Raw genomic sequence first — 19,380 nt, 5'->3', positions numbered from 1 at the left:
GCGCTAGCTTTTCGACCATATTAAAATAAATACAATTTTTTTATTTAAAGAATAGATAAACAAATACACAAAATAGAAATATTCTAATAAAGAATTTTATGCTACTGAAAAAAAAAATTTCACGTGTCTAATATCAACCGGTTCAATTTATTATAATAATATTAAGCAAAAAATATTTATACATGGAATCTTCGCTCAAAATGCTTAGGAATCTGAGCATGGCAATTTTTAAAATTTCCAAGTACCCGGTTCTATTTTTGTGATTTTTTTTTTGAAAGTATTGAAATTATATGTACTTGGGTGAAAAATTTTGGTGAAAAGTATATAGAGTTATTAGTTATTTTTATTTTGCCTACGAATAAGGTTGGATTCCGGCAGGTTCGTACAGAACTCTCCTTTTAACTTGTACATGTTTCCTGGCATTACTGAAGAGGGGCAAAAACATGATCCTCTGTATACCAACAATATTTCATATTTGAATAGAACAATTTTAGTTATCAATTCCCAGGTCAGGTACAAGTTAATATAGAGTTCCTTTTAAAAAATACCTCATGTATATAAAAAAATGTCATTAAATATAAATATTAACTTCTTTTTTACAATAATATCTTTCGATTATCATTTGTTGAATTTTATTTGTAATTTTTTAGACGTTTTGCAAATGATGGGCCGCGCCGGAAGACCCCAATATGATGAACAGGGAGTCGCTGTTATACTAGTTCAGGACTCTAAAAAACATTTTTATAAAAAATTCTTGTACGAGCCGTTTCCTGTTGAATCTAATCTTTTAGAGGTATCTCAGATTTTATTCTTTATAATTCATTAAAAAATATAAAATATTTTATAACAAATCATCTATCCTAAGGTACTTCCTGATCATATAAATGCGGAAATAGTATCAGGAACAATTCAAAATAAGCAAGAAGCCTTAGATTATTTGACATGGACTTATTTTTTCAGGAGACTTTGGAAAAATCCTTCGTTTTACGGGTTGGAAGACATGGAAACTAATTGCGCAAACCTGTATCTTTCATCCCTGGTGGAAAAAACTGTATTAGAACTAGAAAATTCTTTTTGCCTATCTGTTCAAGAGGATAGCAGGTATTATTGTATTATTATATGTTATAATAATTTATACAAGAACAGTTGTAATGCGCAGAAAAAGACAGTAATTTCGTTTATTTCTCCCTTTTTCTTTCTCTCCTTTTCCCATATTTATTTTAAGCAAATTTTTTTGTCGCAAATAGTGCTCAAATTTTAAAATAGTTGAATTGAACTATAGAATTCAATATTAATTTAACCAAAAAAATCATTTTTATCATATTCTACTGAATATTCATATTAGCTTATATATAAATATCTAAATTTTGAAATAATTCTTTCCAACTTCAGATACTGACTGAGTTTGGATATTAGGCAGGGGGCGACTGTAAGACCAAGTGGCATTTTTTGAACTAGAAAAATTTTAGGGTACTTGCGCCAAAGTTCCTGATATTTTATATACGATAAGTCTTATTCTCGAGGCTTGTAATAATTTTTTATGTGCAATTAATATGATTTTATTTATTTCGCAATTAAGATTATGTTTTTATCATCGGGCTATCCGGCAAGAGGGGTAAAATGGCTAACTGACATAACTTTTTATCTTTAGGATTAATTGTTCAAATTTAGCCAAAAGATGTATTTATATACATATTATCTACCATATATTCATTTAGTAACGGGAAATTTTTATTCAAAAAATTGATCAATAACGATTTTTTAGCAACTTTTCTTTTTAGTATCTTTTATCTCGAGAAAAAAATAAAATACTTTTTTAAATGTTAATTTATATGTTATATTGCTCAATGTCTAGGCTATTGATTAAACTTGGCCCAAAGTTACTAGCTTATCTAGAAGAGTTTCTATAACCATTTACGCGAACTCACTATCCTAGGGGCTAAACGTCTTGGGGTAAAATGGCATATAAAAGAGTATTAAATTGCAAAAGAAAAAAATAGATAAATATAAATATAAAAAATTGAAATTGTGAACGCGAATACTGGATAAAATATCCAAATGGGCACATTCAATTTGTGCTAAGAATGATCCATTTTATGTGTGCCCCATATTGTGAAGATATTATTGTTTTATCATTATCATTTGTAAATAATATAGGTAAAAAATTTGGGTTTTGTTTGTTGAATTTTATATTTGCCATCTTACCCAGTGTCGTCGGTAAATAGTGAAAAGCACTACTTGTACTTAATCCTAAATAGCACCCACAGTATAAAAGGCAGAAAGCCTCGGTTTTTTTTATTTAGTAGCCTAATTAAGTGGTTATCTAATGTTACAATTAATTTTATCATAAAATGTAAAACACCTGTCGTATAGCCCGGTCTCACCTATTTGTTGAAAAATATAAGAAATGATAAAAGCCATATATAACAATAAGGCGGGCCCGGACGAAGGCCTGGTAAAAGCATTCCGAAAGCCTGCAAAATGGGAGATATGGAGGCAAAGCCTCCCATAAAAATGAGTACGCTTGAAAAGATATGCTTACGAAGGTGGTACACCGCTAATCCGCCCCTAATTGGTATGTCGTAGGGTTATATTGGAATCTTTAATTTATTAATAATTTATTTATCACATTTTTTAAAAAAAATTTATTTGCCTGAATTGGATTCTAGCATAATGTATAATACCTAAATTCCAGAATGTCATTACAGAACTATATACATTCATGCTGGAATATTCCGGCAAAAGTCTTTTAAAAATTATGTGCTATAAATAATTTTTAATATTCCAACATCCTTCTACGGCTATACATTAGAGCTAGATATTGTGCCCCTTGTCTTAAAATATTAAATTTTAGATTATGACTAGCACATTTATAACCCGAGATATTTTCGAAACAAATGAATAACTCTTACATTTCAACTCTATGTTAAATTAGTAAGAAACAATATTCCCTCCCTTCTTTTTTTGTATATTTGCTAATTAATAACTACCAATAAATATTTATAAGTAAGAGTTAAGTATGTAATTCCACTTATAAAATATCTTTTGTTTATTAATATATTTTTTTATTTAATCAGAACACTAGAGCCCACTACCCTGGGTAGGATAGCTTCATTTTACTACTTATCGCATATGAGCATAAAAGTCTTCAAGGATAAATTATCATCCAACTCTTGCTCCATTGAATTGCTCCTTACGGTTATTTCTTCCGCCGCTGAATATAACGAATTGCCAGTAAGGCATAACGAAGACGCCCTAAATGCCGAACTTTCCGACTGCGTGCCTTACAAAGTTATAACCATTTTGCTTAATTTTTCTACCTTTTGGAGGTAAATATTGATAGACAACTTTTCTCAATTTGTAAATATAATCACTTAAAAAAAGAATTTCATGATATATCACTGTATTTTTTTTGTTCCCATGTCTAAAATAGCTTATTCACACGTTTTAATTTAAAAGTTGTATACTAAATAAGCTTTTGACATCGGACTTAGACCAATCTGTCTTAAAAATACCCTTCCCTGCCCAATTTTTTAAAAAAAGAATGGAAATTTTTTTGCTTTCTATTATCTTTAAAACCCTGGATTTTTTTTGTGCAGACCCTAAATAAAATTGGTTCGGAAAGAAGCGATTAGAATAAGTTTTAATTAAAATTTTGAATAGGTTGATCCTTTCACATTCGACAGCCCTCACACCAAGGCTAACCTGCTCATGCAATGTCATTTTGGGCGCATTAAGTTGCCTTCCTCTGATTACTATACCGACACCAAATCAATGTTAGACCAAATTTTCAGAATTTTGCAAGTTAATTATTATTTGTTCCGTTTTACGTAATTGATATAATTTTTTATATAGTAATATGCAGTGTTGAACCGAACCTTTATTATTTTATTTTTTTAATAACCTGAACCGAAGCTTTATTTAAAAATTAGTGGGGCATGTACTTGAATTCGGCGTGGTAGAGGATAGAGGATACATTAACAAATATGATTAATTTTTTAAACAATTTATATCACTTTTATAATTCTTAAATCAAAGTACGGTAATTGATTTAAAATATAAAATAAAATTTTCACTAAGGCATTACTAGATATGGCCGCGGAGGAAGGATGGTTGGCGGTGTCTTTGCTCCTGGTCAATTTTATGCAAATGTGCGCTCAATCTAGATGGGTTGAAGATTCATCTCTAACCACTCTACCTTTCATTAATTCAGATCACCTCCATTTTTTCGAGTATAATTAAATGCAACTCTAATATACAATATTTTATGAAGAAGTCTGGGGGACATAATAAAAGATGAAGAAATAAAAATAACAATAGAATTAGTGTCGAAAATCACATCTATAACCTGCTTTTGGGCCGACTCCAAAAAACGCCTAAATTTTTAGTTGGGAATTATCCCCTCAGTTTTTTCTTAAGGAATAACTTCACTTTAAGGGAAGTCAAAATTTATTAATTCGTACCAAAAGGCTTAGCCGATTTTTTTTTCGACATGCGCCTTAAGATTTAGCTTGTTCTATAATATTAAATATTATATAATAATTTCTATTATTGTTCTTATTAATTAAATAACTTTTGTTTTTTTTATTTTTTTGCTAGTTTTAGCAAGTGACTATATAGCATATAGAAAGAATTCGAAATTATTAACTTATATATATATTTTTTAATCTTAAGGGTGTGTCTTGGTTCAACTTATTTACTTATTAATGTTAGCCTGGGTTTAACATTAGGATACCTTTTAAGTGTTTGATGGCATTGGTTTTTCTCTTTTTTTCTGATACTTTTTAGACTGTTTAGTTGAAACTCAGTCGGCTATTTATATAAGTCGAACCAGGACATACCCCGATGTATTATTTATATCCTTAGTTTTTATTTTTTTATAAATTACTTCAATTCCCTTCTATTGATTTATTTTTTTAGAAATGTTACCTTGAATGGTAAAATTATTGACATTGTGAACATACCCCAATTGGTGATTTATTGTCAAGATGAGCGGGTCAACTTGAAAAATATTCTAACTGATACTCATTATTTTACCAATCCTAAGATAGATGATGTAAAAAAATTTTAAACCACAGAGGCAGATACAGAAGGTCAAACGTCTGTATCCCATCAATAACGTCGTTTTTAAGACGGAATATTTTTATCTTAAATATATGCAACATTTTTGATAAATTACTATCATCTATTCACATATTTTAAAATAATCTAATTGAGGGACATCTCGGATTCTTAAGTAAAGAAATTAGACGAAAGACATACTCGTATAAGAAATGGACCTTTTACAACCCCAACTTTAAAATAATCACTAAATGTATTTAATGTCAGACTTCGTGCTCCTAACAAATATTCGAAATAATTTCATTTTAGTATTCACGAATATTCGAATAAAACTATTTTTAATTGTAGTCATAAGAAATTTTGTTATTTATAGACTCCTAATTTTTGGTTTTTATTTTAAAATTTTAACGATCATTGGAGTTTTGGTCTTCCTCACTTTCATTTATCCATCTCTTTTAGACTCTTATTTTTCCTATATAGTTTTTAAGCCTTCTCATTGTATGCCCGTACCATCTTTAGGTGTTCATGTTCACCATGATTGTTGTTTAAAAAGCTACCATCTTTAAACTTCCTGTATACTTGTATTTCGTGTTTTATCCTTTTCAATACCCCAACTATCATCCTTAGCATTATCATCTACATTGTCGTCAGAGGACGTTTGACCTTGCGAATCGCACTCATTCTTTTAAATATCAATCAAAATAATATAGTTTATAATTTTTTTAGGCTGGGCCAGGTTTTTAAAAATATTAAAAACACATCATTTCTCTGTGAATCCTTTGTAATTATATTTTAAAAAAATAAAGATATTTTCTGCCTTAATGAGATTTCCTATGATAAAGATTGACATCTCGCTTTATTTTCAAGAATCCACTGCTCAATCAATTTTTATCAATTTGCAAAGTTATTTGAATCTTTAATTTTCATAAATATTTTTTTTATATTTATTTTTTTAATCGTTATCGCATACACTTATTACTGATAATTATTATTTTTTAAGATTTAGATTATTCATCATTATCTATTATAATTAGAGTAAAATGCCCCGGATAGAAATAAAGCAATTTTACCAAAATATTTAAAATCATGTCTGATAGATTATCTATTTTTGACATAAATAAATTGAGGTATCCTTGTCTGGATTCATTTTATATAGTATATTCTTTTTTTTCAAATATCAATTCGAAATTATAATTAATAAAGGGAAAACAAGACTTTCTGCCGATGAATGGCCCAATGTATTTTCCGATCAGGAATTAGCCATGACCGTTAAACTCACACGAATTAATAAAAATAAGGTTTGAAAATTAACTAAATTTTATAAATAACGCATGTAAGGCAAGGTGGAAACCAAATTTATAAAAAACACTTATATAATTATTTGTAAACCAAATTTTAATGATAAATTATTAAAGAAAAAAGGTAGCAAAGCATATTGCCCTAAATTTCCTAAAGAAAAAGATGAATCATGGGTCTTGATTTTAGCGGAATCCGAAAAGACTGAATTAGTAGCTCTTAAACGAGTAGGCTGTGTTTACGATGTTCTCCAAACCACTTTATTATTTACTACCCCTTCCAAACCAGGTTAAATTTTAATGGTCAAAAGAAATTAATTTTGAATGTTTTATATGTTTATATTATACAAAAGGTCGATTTATATACACATTCTACTTGATGAGCGATAGCTATATAGGTCTAGATCAACAATACGATATATGTCTGAACATTCTATTACCCACCAATAAATGAATTGTTAAAATTTAAAATAAATCTTATAAAAGTCAATTATTTATTTTTTAAAAAAGGTATTTATTTATAAATTACTACTCATACAATAAAAATTTTTTTTACAAGGTACGACGATATTCAAAGCATAATAATGGCATTTTATAAAAGAAAAGCTTTGAAATCTAAATTATATAAAACTAGTTGCATTTTGTTTTAAATAATTGTTTTGAGTTTGGTTAATGGCTACATATTCAGAATCAGTATAAAATAAAGGCATGGGTGCATTTAGACTACATTTAGTAAATTAATATGTAGATAACTAACATTGCATTATTTAATATAAAAAAATTTTAAGCGCTTAAGCCGTGCCCTAGGTCAGCCTAATTTGAATACTTAATTGCCTTTCGAGAACACCCTAATTTGGTTTATTTTAAATAATTGGTGGCATTTTGTTATTTTTGATATTTTATTCTCGTTTTTTTTTGCTTTTTTGGCTACTAAGCCGACCTAGGACACGGCGTTAGGATTGTTTTCCTACACATTTTGATAATTTGGCATTCAAAAAAAACTTTAATACAACCTATAAGATATATTTAAAAATATATTTATCAAAAAGAAATATCACAGGTAGTTAGTTTTGTGTTTAATTTTGTAAAAAAAAATATATATATTTATTTTAAATATAATGTCTTTTAAAGTCTCTCAACACTATTATGCAAATTGTCTTGGCCTTCTTCTATATTTGATACATCACCTGTCGGCTGTCTTGTATCGCCCCTTCTGATACAACGGTTTATATAATTGTTTCTGGTGTTTAGCCATGGATGCAATGAGATCCTATTCAGGGTTGGTCTTTTGTGAGGTACAAAATTGAGGCATTCGCTAATTAAGTCTTTACCTTCTAAAAAAATTTACTATTAAAATCATTAAACTTTCGAATATTATTTTTAGTAGCAAAATGATTTTAATTATCAAAAAAATTTACACTTAAGGAATATCCAATTTAAAATTAAGTTAATATTTTATAATTGGTGTAAACATCTAAGCTTAGGTGTGAATTGTTTTTTGAGGTCAAAATTATATTTTAAGTCGAGGAGGGGGTGAGAGATAACCTGAAGAAACAGGCTTGTTGCCGAAAAATATTCTGGCTTGACATATTTGGTAAGGTGTTTCGAAGGGAATATCACCATAAAGCATGTCATATAACAAAATTCCCAGGGACCAGACAGTTGCTGGAATCGCGTCGTAGCATTTGTTGTTAATCCATTCTGGAGGGCTATAAACCATTGTGCCTAATTAAGAAATATTACCTTAAGTTTCATCAAGATAATAGATGGATGTCTGCAATGGGTAGGTTTTTAGCCCGTGTGAGTGTTTTGTAAAATATTTTAAACATTTGTCATGTGGTGGGTTGATTAAAAAATATTTTTAATTAACATACTTCAATTTATTAAAAATACATTAAAATAAAAAAAGAACCAAACCGGTTATTAAAATAGTTTTTTAACATTGTGTGGTGGGGTTTAACAAATTCTTTAGAGAAAAGGGCAGGCGGAAGATAAATTTAAAAAATACCAAGGGCGAGCTGGATAAAAAAATTAAGACAAATTCGCCAATTACAGATTTCTAAGTTGAACCCCTGTAGTATTACAATACCCTCTATTTTATAATTCCTAAGGGTTATAAATTTAAATATTGGAGACAATTTAACTTTTTTAGATACTTAAACCGATATTAGGATTTGGTATAATTCCAGTTTTTTTAAAGGATGAAATTACCTTGTTTAAAACAAAAAAGTAAAATAAAATATATCCATCTTGCTTGATACATTGGACCGGCCGATACTGATATTTAATAAATAATTAGGGTCGTGCCTATATTATAAAAATTGGTACACAAATCCAAATCTCTTATTTTTTGTAAATTTATTTAATTTATACATCTATCTTTTTTTAATGATTATAAATAAATACGATATTGAACATGAATAAATGGATTAAGATAATAAGAGAAAATAGGTTATTTGTTATTCCATGAAATTCCTCATTTTTCATATTTCTTATCCATGTTTTATTTTATAATTTTTTTTAAAATTTCATTAATACTATAACAACAAATAAAAGATATTAATTTCGCTCTCAATCTTATCTCATATATATCTTTTTTTAAATATATTCTCGCTCTACATTATATTAATTTTTATAAAATCTGACTAATAATAATCTTAGTAAAGCTAATAATAATACCATATAACACAAGAATTTGCGAATTAAAAGAGTTAAAATAAAACTATATGCACAGGTAGACTGCCAGGCGCATAACCAAAGGATGGGAAAGTGAGAAATTTGTTTGTTCTCTTAAATATCATTATAAGCAAATATATATTTTCCTCCACCCCCCCCCCCCAATGTATACAGAGGTTGCAAATGTCAAAAAAAGTTGTCCCGTTTTTAAAACTTTCTGTCAATGGTGATCTAACCATATTTTGAGATTAAATTAAAATTCAAGATTATGAGCAAAAAGGCCTAATAATAATGTAGATTGTATTGTCATTTTATATTTATGCAAAAATTCTAATAGAACATTTAAACAAATTATAGGATATATTTTATTTAAATCCATAATTAGATGTAAAAGTAATAAATCATTAACATTTTGGTGCCCGACCTAGATAGTAATAATAAGACATTACTCCACCCATAGGCCGAGCCTGGCAGACCTTTACAATGTATTATATATCAGAAAAAAAAATAAGAAAATTATTATTTTTTAAAAATAAGACTATAATTCAAAAATTTTAGAAAAAAAGGTGAAAAATAAGAATTATTTTTATAAAAATTTAACATAGCCAAAATTCTACATTAAGTAAAAGATTTCCAATAAAATTTGTGGCGGAAATACCTATCCAATAGTGCCCTTTCATTTCCCAATAAAAAATCCTAGATACGCTAACGTAGAAAGAAATATTACAATACTTTATAATTCCCTTTTACCATAAAACCTTCCCTTATTAATTAAAAAAAATATTATTTAAAGTTACTAGGTTTATCTATTTTGGTGAGGGAAAAAATCGGATGGGGAAGTAGATTTTTATTTGCTTGAAATGGTATTTATAAAACTTTGCAAATTTTATTTTAATGTTACGTCTATTTTAAAAAATTTTAACCTTCAAATTTCGTGTAAGTAGAGGTGTTGTTGTCGAGAATATTTCCAGATCCAAAATCTATAAGAATGAGCCGATTATTTTTAACGTCTATCAGAATATTTTCATCCTTAATATCTAAATGAACCACCCCAACTTCAGAACACGCTATTATCGTCTGCAGAATTTCGGAAAAATATTTTCTTGCTAGCGATTCTTTTAAAGGGCCATACTGTGTTATGTAATCGTAAAGATCTATGCAATATTCTGGTCGATGTGTAGATATGATATAAAAATGATTGAATTCGTAAAAATCCAATAATCTTATGCATCCGGGAATATGTCTTACTTTGTGTAAAAGAGCTATCTCGCGGGGAATTTGTCGTGCATTCGCCTATGTTAAAATGTTATCGTTAAGGAGGCAAAAAGCATAAATTTGATGAAATTCAATTTAAGAATTGTTTAAGAAAAAATTTTATTATAAAAAATCGATCATCATAAAATTTAAAATAAAAGATTTACCTCAACCCAATGGGATATTTTTTCCTTTTTAATGATTTTCAAGGCAACCTTGAATATTCAAAAAAAAAATATAGATTGATATTAAAACTAATTTTAAAATTATACCAATTTTTGATCAGCAATTCTTTTAGCAGCATAGACTTCCCCAAATCCACCTCCGCCTATACATTTTCCCACATTATAAATTTGTTCTATTCTTTCTTTAACATCATCTAAAATATTATTTTATTATTACATTATATAATAAATTACCATTTCATTTCAAGATTTAATTCAAAATTTTTTAAAACTTTATCGAAAAACATAAATTACAGCTTTTTTAAATAGAAAATTAAAAATATGGCCCAACATATTTATAAAATTTTCAAAAACTTTGTCATCTCATGTTTCTCTAAAGTTCTAATTAAAACAGGTTTTGGATGCTCCCGCAACAAAAAAATGATTACTTTTTTATATAATTCTTAACAAAAATTGTAATTTATAGGGGGTTAACCTATAATTTTACAAACCAGATTAATATTAATATATAGTATAATTATAATTATACATTTAAGAATATGTGCTGAGATTGAGAAACACGACGATAATATTAAATTTTAAAAAATGTTTATGTAATTAACTTGTAAACCTTATAAAAAAATGGTCTCAGTTTCTAAAGTTCATTTGCTTATATCATTAATAAAAAACATTTTGTCAAATGAGTAATTTTTATTTTATAAATCTAACCATATTTGTTCTCGGATCTTAAATTTCCAGAAATAATATCCTTGTCTAATAAATCATTGTTACCATCTTCAGCGTATATCAAGAATTTCATATTACTCATTGCGGAATTATAATCAATTTTAATTTAAAAAATGTTCATAATTTATATAATGTTTTTTTTTAAAAAAAGAATAATATTTTTATATTTTTTTAACTTTAAAAAAAATAGCGCCAAATGATACCCACTCATAAATTAATTTGCATAACAATAATTTTGCAAATTTAATAAAAGAAATATTATTATGTAATTTTCATTTGTGTCAAAATAATTTTTATGTTTGCTGAGAAATGTAAACAAATCACATCATTCATTAAGTGTTATGTTTATAAACCACGATAAAAATATTGTGGTGTTTATATAAAAAAATGATTTCTAATAAAAAGATTTTTATAATAAAAAATGTTTGATTTTTATATTATAAGTTAATAAAATTGTATTTATGTAAAATTTAAAATGTAAAAGACACCTTTTATTCAATTCTTCATTCTATTTTTTATACTTTATTTGAATCATAAATATTTGAAATTAAATTATTTATGTAAATTTTTATTTATATTTTGATTAAAGTAAATATAAACACATTTGTAGCGCTAGCACGGGAAATAAATATTGCTTTAAAATTATAAATTAGGAATACATTGAATGGATAAAATCCAGAAGCAAACACTATTATAAATAATACAGAGTTTACACACATAGAATTGCATTATAATATATCATTTTTGATTAACAGCTGAAATCAATTATTGTTAATTAGTGAAGGTGATATGATAACTTTTATTTATTAGAAATTAAGTTATAATGATTTTTATGTCTTGAATAAAATCTAATTTTAGGTGGGCTAATAGTTTTTAGCATAAATCTATCACTTCATTTTATGGCTTTTTTTTGAAAATATATCTAAATTTTGATTAAAGAATAATTAATTCTGAGCTTAAATACTTACCAGATTTTCCTTGGTAGCGCTGTTGGTTGAGCCGAATAGCAATTTCGCTGATATATTTGTTTTTTCATCATAATATTTTAAAGGTTAACAAAAGGTGTTTATTCACCTATTTATAAAGTGTGATGTGAAGTATTTAAACAACATATTTTGATTTTCCCCAAATCTTTTAGTGCATGATTATTATATTATAATATCATAAATAACTATGATATTTGATTGTACCTATTATTATACTCTAATTCTCCTTGTTGTTTGTTTGGTTACTTGAAAATAAAACTTTTTTGAAAAAATTTACGAAAGGTTTGTAAAATCCTCCAAACAAAAATGCAAAAATTTTATTAATCTTAAATAAATTTATCGATTTGCATTTAAATATCCTTCCTTTGGAGTAATATAGTGATAATTTATTAAGTTAAATTATATTTTTATAAAATGAATAAATATTAGTGCCCACAGAATCAGAGTTGCCAGGCCTCTTAATTTTTAGTTTATCTTTGTTGAAGGACTCTATTACAGTGAAACGATACACATGTTTAAATATTCTATAAAAGGGGGTAAACAAAATAAGATTTTATTTTTAGAATAAAGATTGAAATTAAATATGGACAAGCAATTAATTAAGAAGATTAATAGTTGATTAATCATTATAAAAAGAAATGTGTTACATATATATAATTTGTGATGAAAAATGAATTTTTTTTTTTATTTTCTTTGAGAATGCTCAAGTAAGATATTTGATTAAATTTCATTTAAAATTCTGAATCATTTTTTGTAAAAAGTCTTTTTAATATTTGAAAATATTTTAGAATTTCTTAAATGTAATCTATTTTGTATATCCATTTATTTCGATAAAAATTATCGGTAGTTTTAAATTTTTAACAGATTTATTGTATATACCTATATTATAATAATTAATGTAAAGGATAAATCATCTTAGAAATTTATTGCTCATTGACCATAATATACCAAATTTAGCTCACTAAAAAATGAGTATGATACTTCTTAAATTTTGAAAAAAATATGTATATTTTTCTTATCTAATGTTACTATAGAAGGAATATTTAGATAATAAAAAATTTATGGTGAAAAGACGTTGAGCGATTATCTTTACCAGCTTCCGAAACTGAATTCAAACCTGATTTTAAGGAATAGTAGCAAAATAAATTAATTTAGTTAATAGTATAAAAAATTTAATATAATTAGGATGATTTTAAACAGTCCCTGTAGAAAAGATTTAATGGCCGTATAACAATTTTAATAAACCCTTTTTTACAACTTCCTTAACCCAACTGCATTCACAGTTGGTGCGAATTTGGAAGTATGCAAAATATGCTCTATTTTGGTATTAGATCCTCAGCCTAGATATGTGACTTCTGTGGCACCCTTGCCACTTAAAAAATGATGATTATTTTTAAACCATCAACTTAATATTTGAAAAATTATAATAAAATTTGCTAGATTTGTGTCCTTATTTTCTAGATCAAGAATCTTTGAATTTTTTCAAACCCTGTTTACTATATTAAAATTCAGTTCGGCTCGGGTCTATTGATCAGGCCCTGTTGGTCTCTGCAAAATTTCTTTGGAACGAAAAAAAAACTTCTGAATATTTTTTTTAATATGCAGTATAATATAAAAATAATTTAATATAATTAAAATCTCTGGGTTTTTTAACTTATTTTCGGAGTATTTTAATCCAATTGCCAGTTAAAATATAATCACAGCTTTTTTTTGGTTTCATTAGACATTTATTTTAGAAATAGAAAGGTCTTTTAATAAAAATTCACATTCACCAATATATTATTTTTTTTTAAAAAAAAAAATCAAAATTTATCGATTTGTCTACGTTTTATATTAAAAATGAATTTCCCAGACAAACAAATTATATTGATCTATCTATACAATCTAAACTATAGTCTACTTCTTTCTTTTTAAACGAAAAATGGAAACTACGAATATAATAAATGAAAAAAATTATTGAATAAAATGAGATATTGATTCTAAAAAAAATTTAATAATTGATTTGAACAAAAATTAACTTTTGGTTAAATAAATATATTTAAAAAAGACCCTGACCGAGTCAAAATAGATTCCTCCAAAAATATTAGCAAGCAAAATTCCCCGACAAAAAATACTCACATTCAAAATTAGATTAACCTGACTTGACAATTATTCGTAAAACATCATTTTTTTATTTTATAGGAATTTTAGCCCTGGAAATTTTTGTCCAATTACCATAAAAATTACCATTTAAAATTTTAAAAAAATTTCTGTGCGAATTATATTATATACAAACCAAATTAATTTTTTCAGGAAATTTTTCTGGTTAAATAACATAACGGTTAAAATCGCGGGGGGGGGGGGGTCAGCTGTTATTTAGGTTATATTGAACAAGCCACTGGTTATAAAATTTATTTTAAAAAAATGTATTTCTCTTCATATAAAGTGATATATTATGTAAAATGAATTATATCGCAACTCCTCATTTTCAGATTTCTAATTCTGAACTAAAAAATTCCAGTTCGATAATTTAAAAAAAAAATTAAAAAGAGATTCTGGTTCCTTAAATTCCATTTTTTTAAATGATATAAACGACAATATAAAATATAATTTAAATAGATTAAAAGTATATTTAACTTTTTAAAAAATTAAAAGGGGAATATAAAGAGCTGGAAGAATGTAGAGGAGGGAAGGAGATAGTGTTAATAATTAGAAATGAAATTATCCGCTGAAAAGGGAAAAAATTAAGACAAAAATAATTACCGTGGCAACCCTTAACTATAATATAAATAAGATTCTGATTGATCGGCCTTTTCATGGATCCGTCCATATTCTATAATACCAGTTTTTTAAAAAAGATTTGAACTTTTCTAAATAGGCTAGATTCTAGTAGCAAAAAAAAATGATGGGATCGACACTCCCAAACGGTAGCAAAACTATAGTTACGGATATATAACAAAAATAAGTATTTATAAGTGACATTACTTTCGTGAAGTTGTTTTCGCCTTAATATATTCGCTATAATGCATTCGCATTAATGCTTACGCGGAAATGCATTCGGGGTAATATTCTTTCGGTAATACACTCGTAATAATGTTTGTGCGGCAATATATTGGCTAAAATACATTTAAAATAATGTTTTCGAGATGATATTTTCATGGTAATGAATTAACGATATTGTTTTCGCGGTAATACAACCTCTATGATATCTTTGTAGTCATGTTTTCACGAAAATAAATTCATTGTAATGCATTTTTGGGCATGTTTTGCTGTAAGATATATGCTCAAGTGCATTCGCGATAATATTATGGTACATTATAAAAAATATTTTCAAGATATTGTTTTCGCGCTAATACATTCGCTGTTAATGCATTTGTGGTAACGCATTTATGGCAATATATTCACGAAAAAGCATTTGAGATAATGAATTTGCGATAATTCATTCGCAAAGCTTTTGCGTGAATATCCTTTTACGCTAACCGATATTTTGCAGTAACACATTTACGATAATATCATTAACCAAAATGTTTCGCAGTATTGACAAAAACTAAATCGCCTACATTATTTATCTTAATTTTGTAAAATAAAATTTGAAAATTCAAATTAAAAAAAATGCCATGATTAAATTTAAATATTGAAAAAAGTTTATAAATCATTTTAAAAAAAGTTTAATATAAAGCATATGTCATTATTTACGTTTGATTTAATTTAGAAATTATATTTACTTTAAAGGTTCACTGTCATTTTTCAAATCTTTGAAATGAAAACCAAATCACAAAACAGACGGGTAATGATAAAAATCAAACATCCATATACAAGATGGCCAAAAATTTAATAAATCTCAATCAAATAATAAATAGTTAAAAGTTCTAAACATATGATTATTAATATTAAATATACTGAACCAGCTTTGAATTTAGGTTCAAAAACAAAACTTGACTAGGTTTTCAATCACTGAACTTTTAGGCGTGGACATTCTAAATTTAAAACAGTAGATAATAATTTTATTAAGATTATGAATAATATCTTTACATATTTTTTTTAGTTGACGCGGCTTTATTTATCAAACGATATTTTCTTCGCTATTTTATGTACCATATTAAATTCTATATTAATTTTTTTTATTAAGTTCAAAATATGTTACAAATTTGGGGTTTCAAATAGTCTATACTTTTCGAATTCAGAAGATGCTTTATTTATTCAGATTAGTCTAATATTATTGAATATATTCAGGTTTGAACGAAAAGTGTTCCAACCATCCGTGATCTACTCTATATATTTTTTATATATTTAAAGTAGCGAAGTAGCGCGCTACTCTCTATAAAGGAGTACGCTACCGTTATTTTTCTTTAAAGTAGCATACTATTAATTATATTAAAAAACGCTCTAGGGTAGCGGGTTGCCTAAACAACTCTGGTACATTATAAATCTTTTTGAAGTGAAATCTTTTTATATTTATATTCAATATATTAAAAAATTCTTGGAAAGTTTTATATTACGTATTTGACAATATAATTTTATACATAATACTATAATTTTTTATATTGTATTTGTAACAGATCATTGAATTAATTTAACTCATCTTGATTTTTAAGACATTCTACTTCTTTGCTAAATATTTATATTTCATTTAATGTTCATCTAATAATAGATGGTTTAAATTATTAATGTAAATATATCAGAAATAATATAAATTATAATCCGTATGGTGGCGCTTTTATTTATTTAATACTATATAAAATAATTTTACTGGTAATCTAATTATTAAATTATAGATAAAAATATATTTACTCACAAATCACTTAAATAAAATAATAGAAGAAGGATTATTTAATGTCATATCTATTAAAATACTGAAAATATGATGCATACATAAAATTTTATGCTGAACACTAAAATACGGACCTGTTATTATTTATATTGGTAAAATTAATATAATACTTACATATACTCATAAAATTTCATAAATTTTAATTATTGTTTTTTTTTCAAAAATAAAAAAATAATTTGGTTAAATTTTTAATTTTCCATTAAAAAAAAGCTTATCACAATTTCAATAAAGTTTCGTCACGTAAATTTTTTTCTTATGTTTTGGAGACTAATATTTATAAAAAAAAACTATATTAAATAAATTAAGAAAATTGTAATCTTTTTAAGATTGGTTTGCCAAAATTCGAAACAAATTGTGATTTTATCAAAAAAATTTCTAATGTAATAAAACGGATGTTAAGGCATTCCAAAATTAATCGAAAAGTTTTTTTTAAATAAACATCCCTTTCTTTATTGTTTTTCATTTCTCTTTCATTTTTAAAATATGATCTACTAATAAAAACAATGGTAAAATAAATGGCAAAAACGTTGGTAATCGCCTAAAACAAATTGAAAAATTAGGCCAATGATTTGCAACAAAAAAATTATTTATTTACTTTTATAAAAGTCTGTAAGATCTTAAAGAATTTCTTTTAAGAAAAGTTGTATATAATAATTATTTTTCATATTACAATATTATAATATGCTTTGATTCTTATTATGATTTCTTATTATGATTTCTTATATTGTATATATTATATTTTATATTATATTTTATATTAATAAATTATTGCATAAATTATAAAAATAAATTAACAAAGAGCCTAAGAACTAGGATTTATAAGTTGCAAAAAATTTTTTAAACAAATTAAAATCCAAATATATACTATAAAACGGTCAGATTAGGGGGGGAGAAGGGGATTATTAATCTATAGGAAGTAAATCAGATAAAAATACCCCAATATTAGACCTGTGTGCCGGTAATTTTATTAACGCCGAAGCCGCCGATTGAGATGAGCGGCACGTAATGTATAAACTTAATATATAACTGATTTATTAAATTAATTATATAAAATTCTATTTTGAAAGTTCAAAAATTTGTTTGATTCAGCTCTAATTATTTTGATGTTTGTTAAATATCTTTTTAATATATAAAATCTAATAGGACTAGATTCTATAAACAATAAAGGAATAACTGAATTTCTAAAGGTTTGTAATTTAAATAAAATGATTATTAAAAAATAAATTGTCTGAAATAATAGGAATATGATATTTAATTCCTCATCAGAATTGCCTGATAGGAACATTAGTTTGGGTGCACTAGATCAGAGACCTTCATGGGCCTTAATTTTTTTGACCAAGCCCGTCCCAGGCCCGCATAAAAAATATTTTAAGGGCTCAGGCCTGGCCCGGCCCATATCTAATATTAAGAAAAATTCCCAAGCCCATATTCAAAATTTTAAATTTTTTATTTAATGAAAATAAACAATATTTAAGTGTTTTTAGGCAATCATTTTGTTTACAATACTTAAATTTATTATTTAGAAGAAGAAAATGGTAATATTTTTTAAAGTTACCAACTGTTTTAAATATGCCAAATTTAAATTTAATAATTTTAGGCCCAAGCCCAGCCCAAACCCATTTTAAAAAACCCAGACCCTCTAGAAAATATGATAATAATACCGGACCGGGTATGACCTCACATGCCAGACCCATGATGGTTTCTGCACTAGATTATGTTTATTCATCTATAAAGATGTTTTAAATCTGATTGATTCTGGATCAAAATTCTGATCTAGCCCTCTTATGGATAGATCATTTCAAACGTCGATATCGTTTAGTCTTCGTGATTTAAATGAAATATTTAGGCCTGGCATCTAGAAATGTGATGCAAAAATATACTGGTGAGATCATATTATCTGAGATCGATAATATAGAAAAAAATGGCTAATGTCAAAAGAAGAGTCAGATTGTGGGATTATGAGCATCATTTATGCGTATGGCATGGGCTTCATATGACATAAAAAAGGTTGCTAGAATTAATATTCTGATTAAAAAAATTAGAGAAGTCATTTCAGCCCTCAGATATCGAGTAGCTGATTTGGAATGTGAAATTGAATTTTAAATACCTGCAATCAATTTATAAGTCAGGCTGTATTTTGGATATCGATGATTCTGAATCGATATCTTGTTGAACATTTTGATAAGGGTGATAATATAAATTGCATTGCACCAACAGATCCAATTAATACAAAGAACTTAAAAATTAAATTGCCTTGCCCACTGGCACAGCATATTAATTATGCTAGAAAGTATCCGTAATGTTCAAGATTCCTATTATTGAAAACGAATATAAATATCAATTCAATCTTATGAATATTAATATGGGAATAAATTCTTTTATTAAAT

At 26.3% G+C, this 19,380-nt stretch overlaps 2 protein-coding genes across 3 annotated transcripts in view; one reads left to right on the top strand and one right to left on the bottom strand.

The window, feature by feature from the left end:
- Window positions 1-6,892, top strand: part of LOC135925057 (activating signal cointegrator 1 complex subunit 3-like) — a 46,868-nt gene extending 39,976 nt beyond the window's left edge. Inside the window, exons 27-36 of one of the 2 annotated variants that reach the window (XM_065460211.1) lie at window positions 651-793; window positions 866-1,101; window positions 3,078-3,291; window positions 3,664-3,804; window positions 4,081-4,232; window positions 4,921-5,056; window positions 5,868-5,964; window positions 6,265-6,359; window positions 6,477-6,645; window positions 6,710-6,892. In XM_065460211.1, the coding sequence (XP_065316283.1) occupies window positions 651-793; window positions 866-1,101; window positions 3,078-3,291; window positions 3,664-3,804; window positions 4,081-4,232; window positions 4,921-5,056; window positions 5,868-5,964; window positions 6,265-6,359; window positions 6,477-6,645; window positions 6,710-6,810 (1,484 nt within the window). In that variant the 3' untranslated portion in view covers window positions 6,811-6,892. Of the gene's footprint in view, window positions 1-650; window positions 794-865; window positions 1,102-3,077; window positions 3,292-3,663; window positions 3,805-4,080; window positions 4,233-4,920; window positions 5,057-5,867; window positions 5,965-6,264; window positions 6,360-6,476; window positions 6,646-6,709 lie in introns of those variants that run through there. The other variant, XR_010571509.1, reaches the window with a different exon arrangement.
- A 75-nt stretch (window positions 6,893-6,967) lies between these two features.
- On the bottom strand, window positions 6,968-11,279 carry LOC135924163 (serine/threonine-protein kinase pim-3-like). Its single transcript, XM_065459212.1, has 6 exons — window positions 11,180-11,279; window positions 10,559-10,665; window positions 10,454-10,501; window positions 9,956-10,325; window positions 7,902-8,081; window positions 6,968-7,690 (listed from the first exon to the last, which is right to left on the bottom strand). The coding sequence occupies exons 1-6, from the start codon at window positions 11,277-11,279 to the stop codon at window positions 7,482-7,484; spliced, it is 1,014 nt and encodes a 337-aa protein (XP_065315284.1). The 3' UTR covers window positions 6,968-7,481.
- Window positions 11,280-19,380: the final 8,101 nt, after the last annotated feature.

Source organism: Gordionus sp. m RMFG-2023, chromosome 2 (genome assembly GCF_954871325.1).
Source record: "Gordionus sp. m RMFG-2023 chromosome 2, tfGorSpeb1-WG-v2, whole genome shotgun sequence".
NCBI lineage: Eukaryota > Metazoa > Nematomorpha > Gordioida > Chordodea > Parachordodidae > Gordionus > Gordionus sp. m RMFG-2023.
Note: the sequence above shows the minus strand (reverse complement) of the source record. Positions and strands in the feature narration are given on the sequence as shown.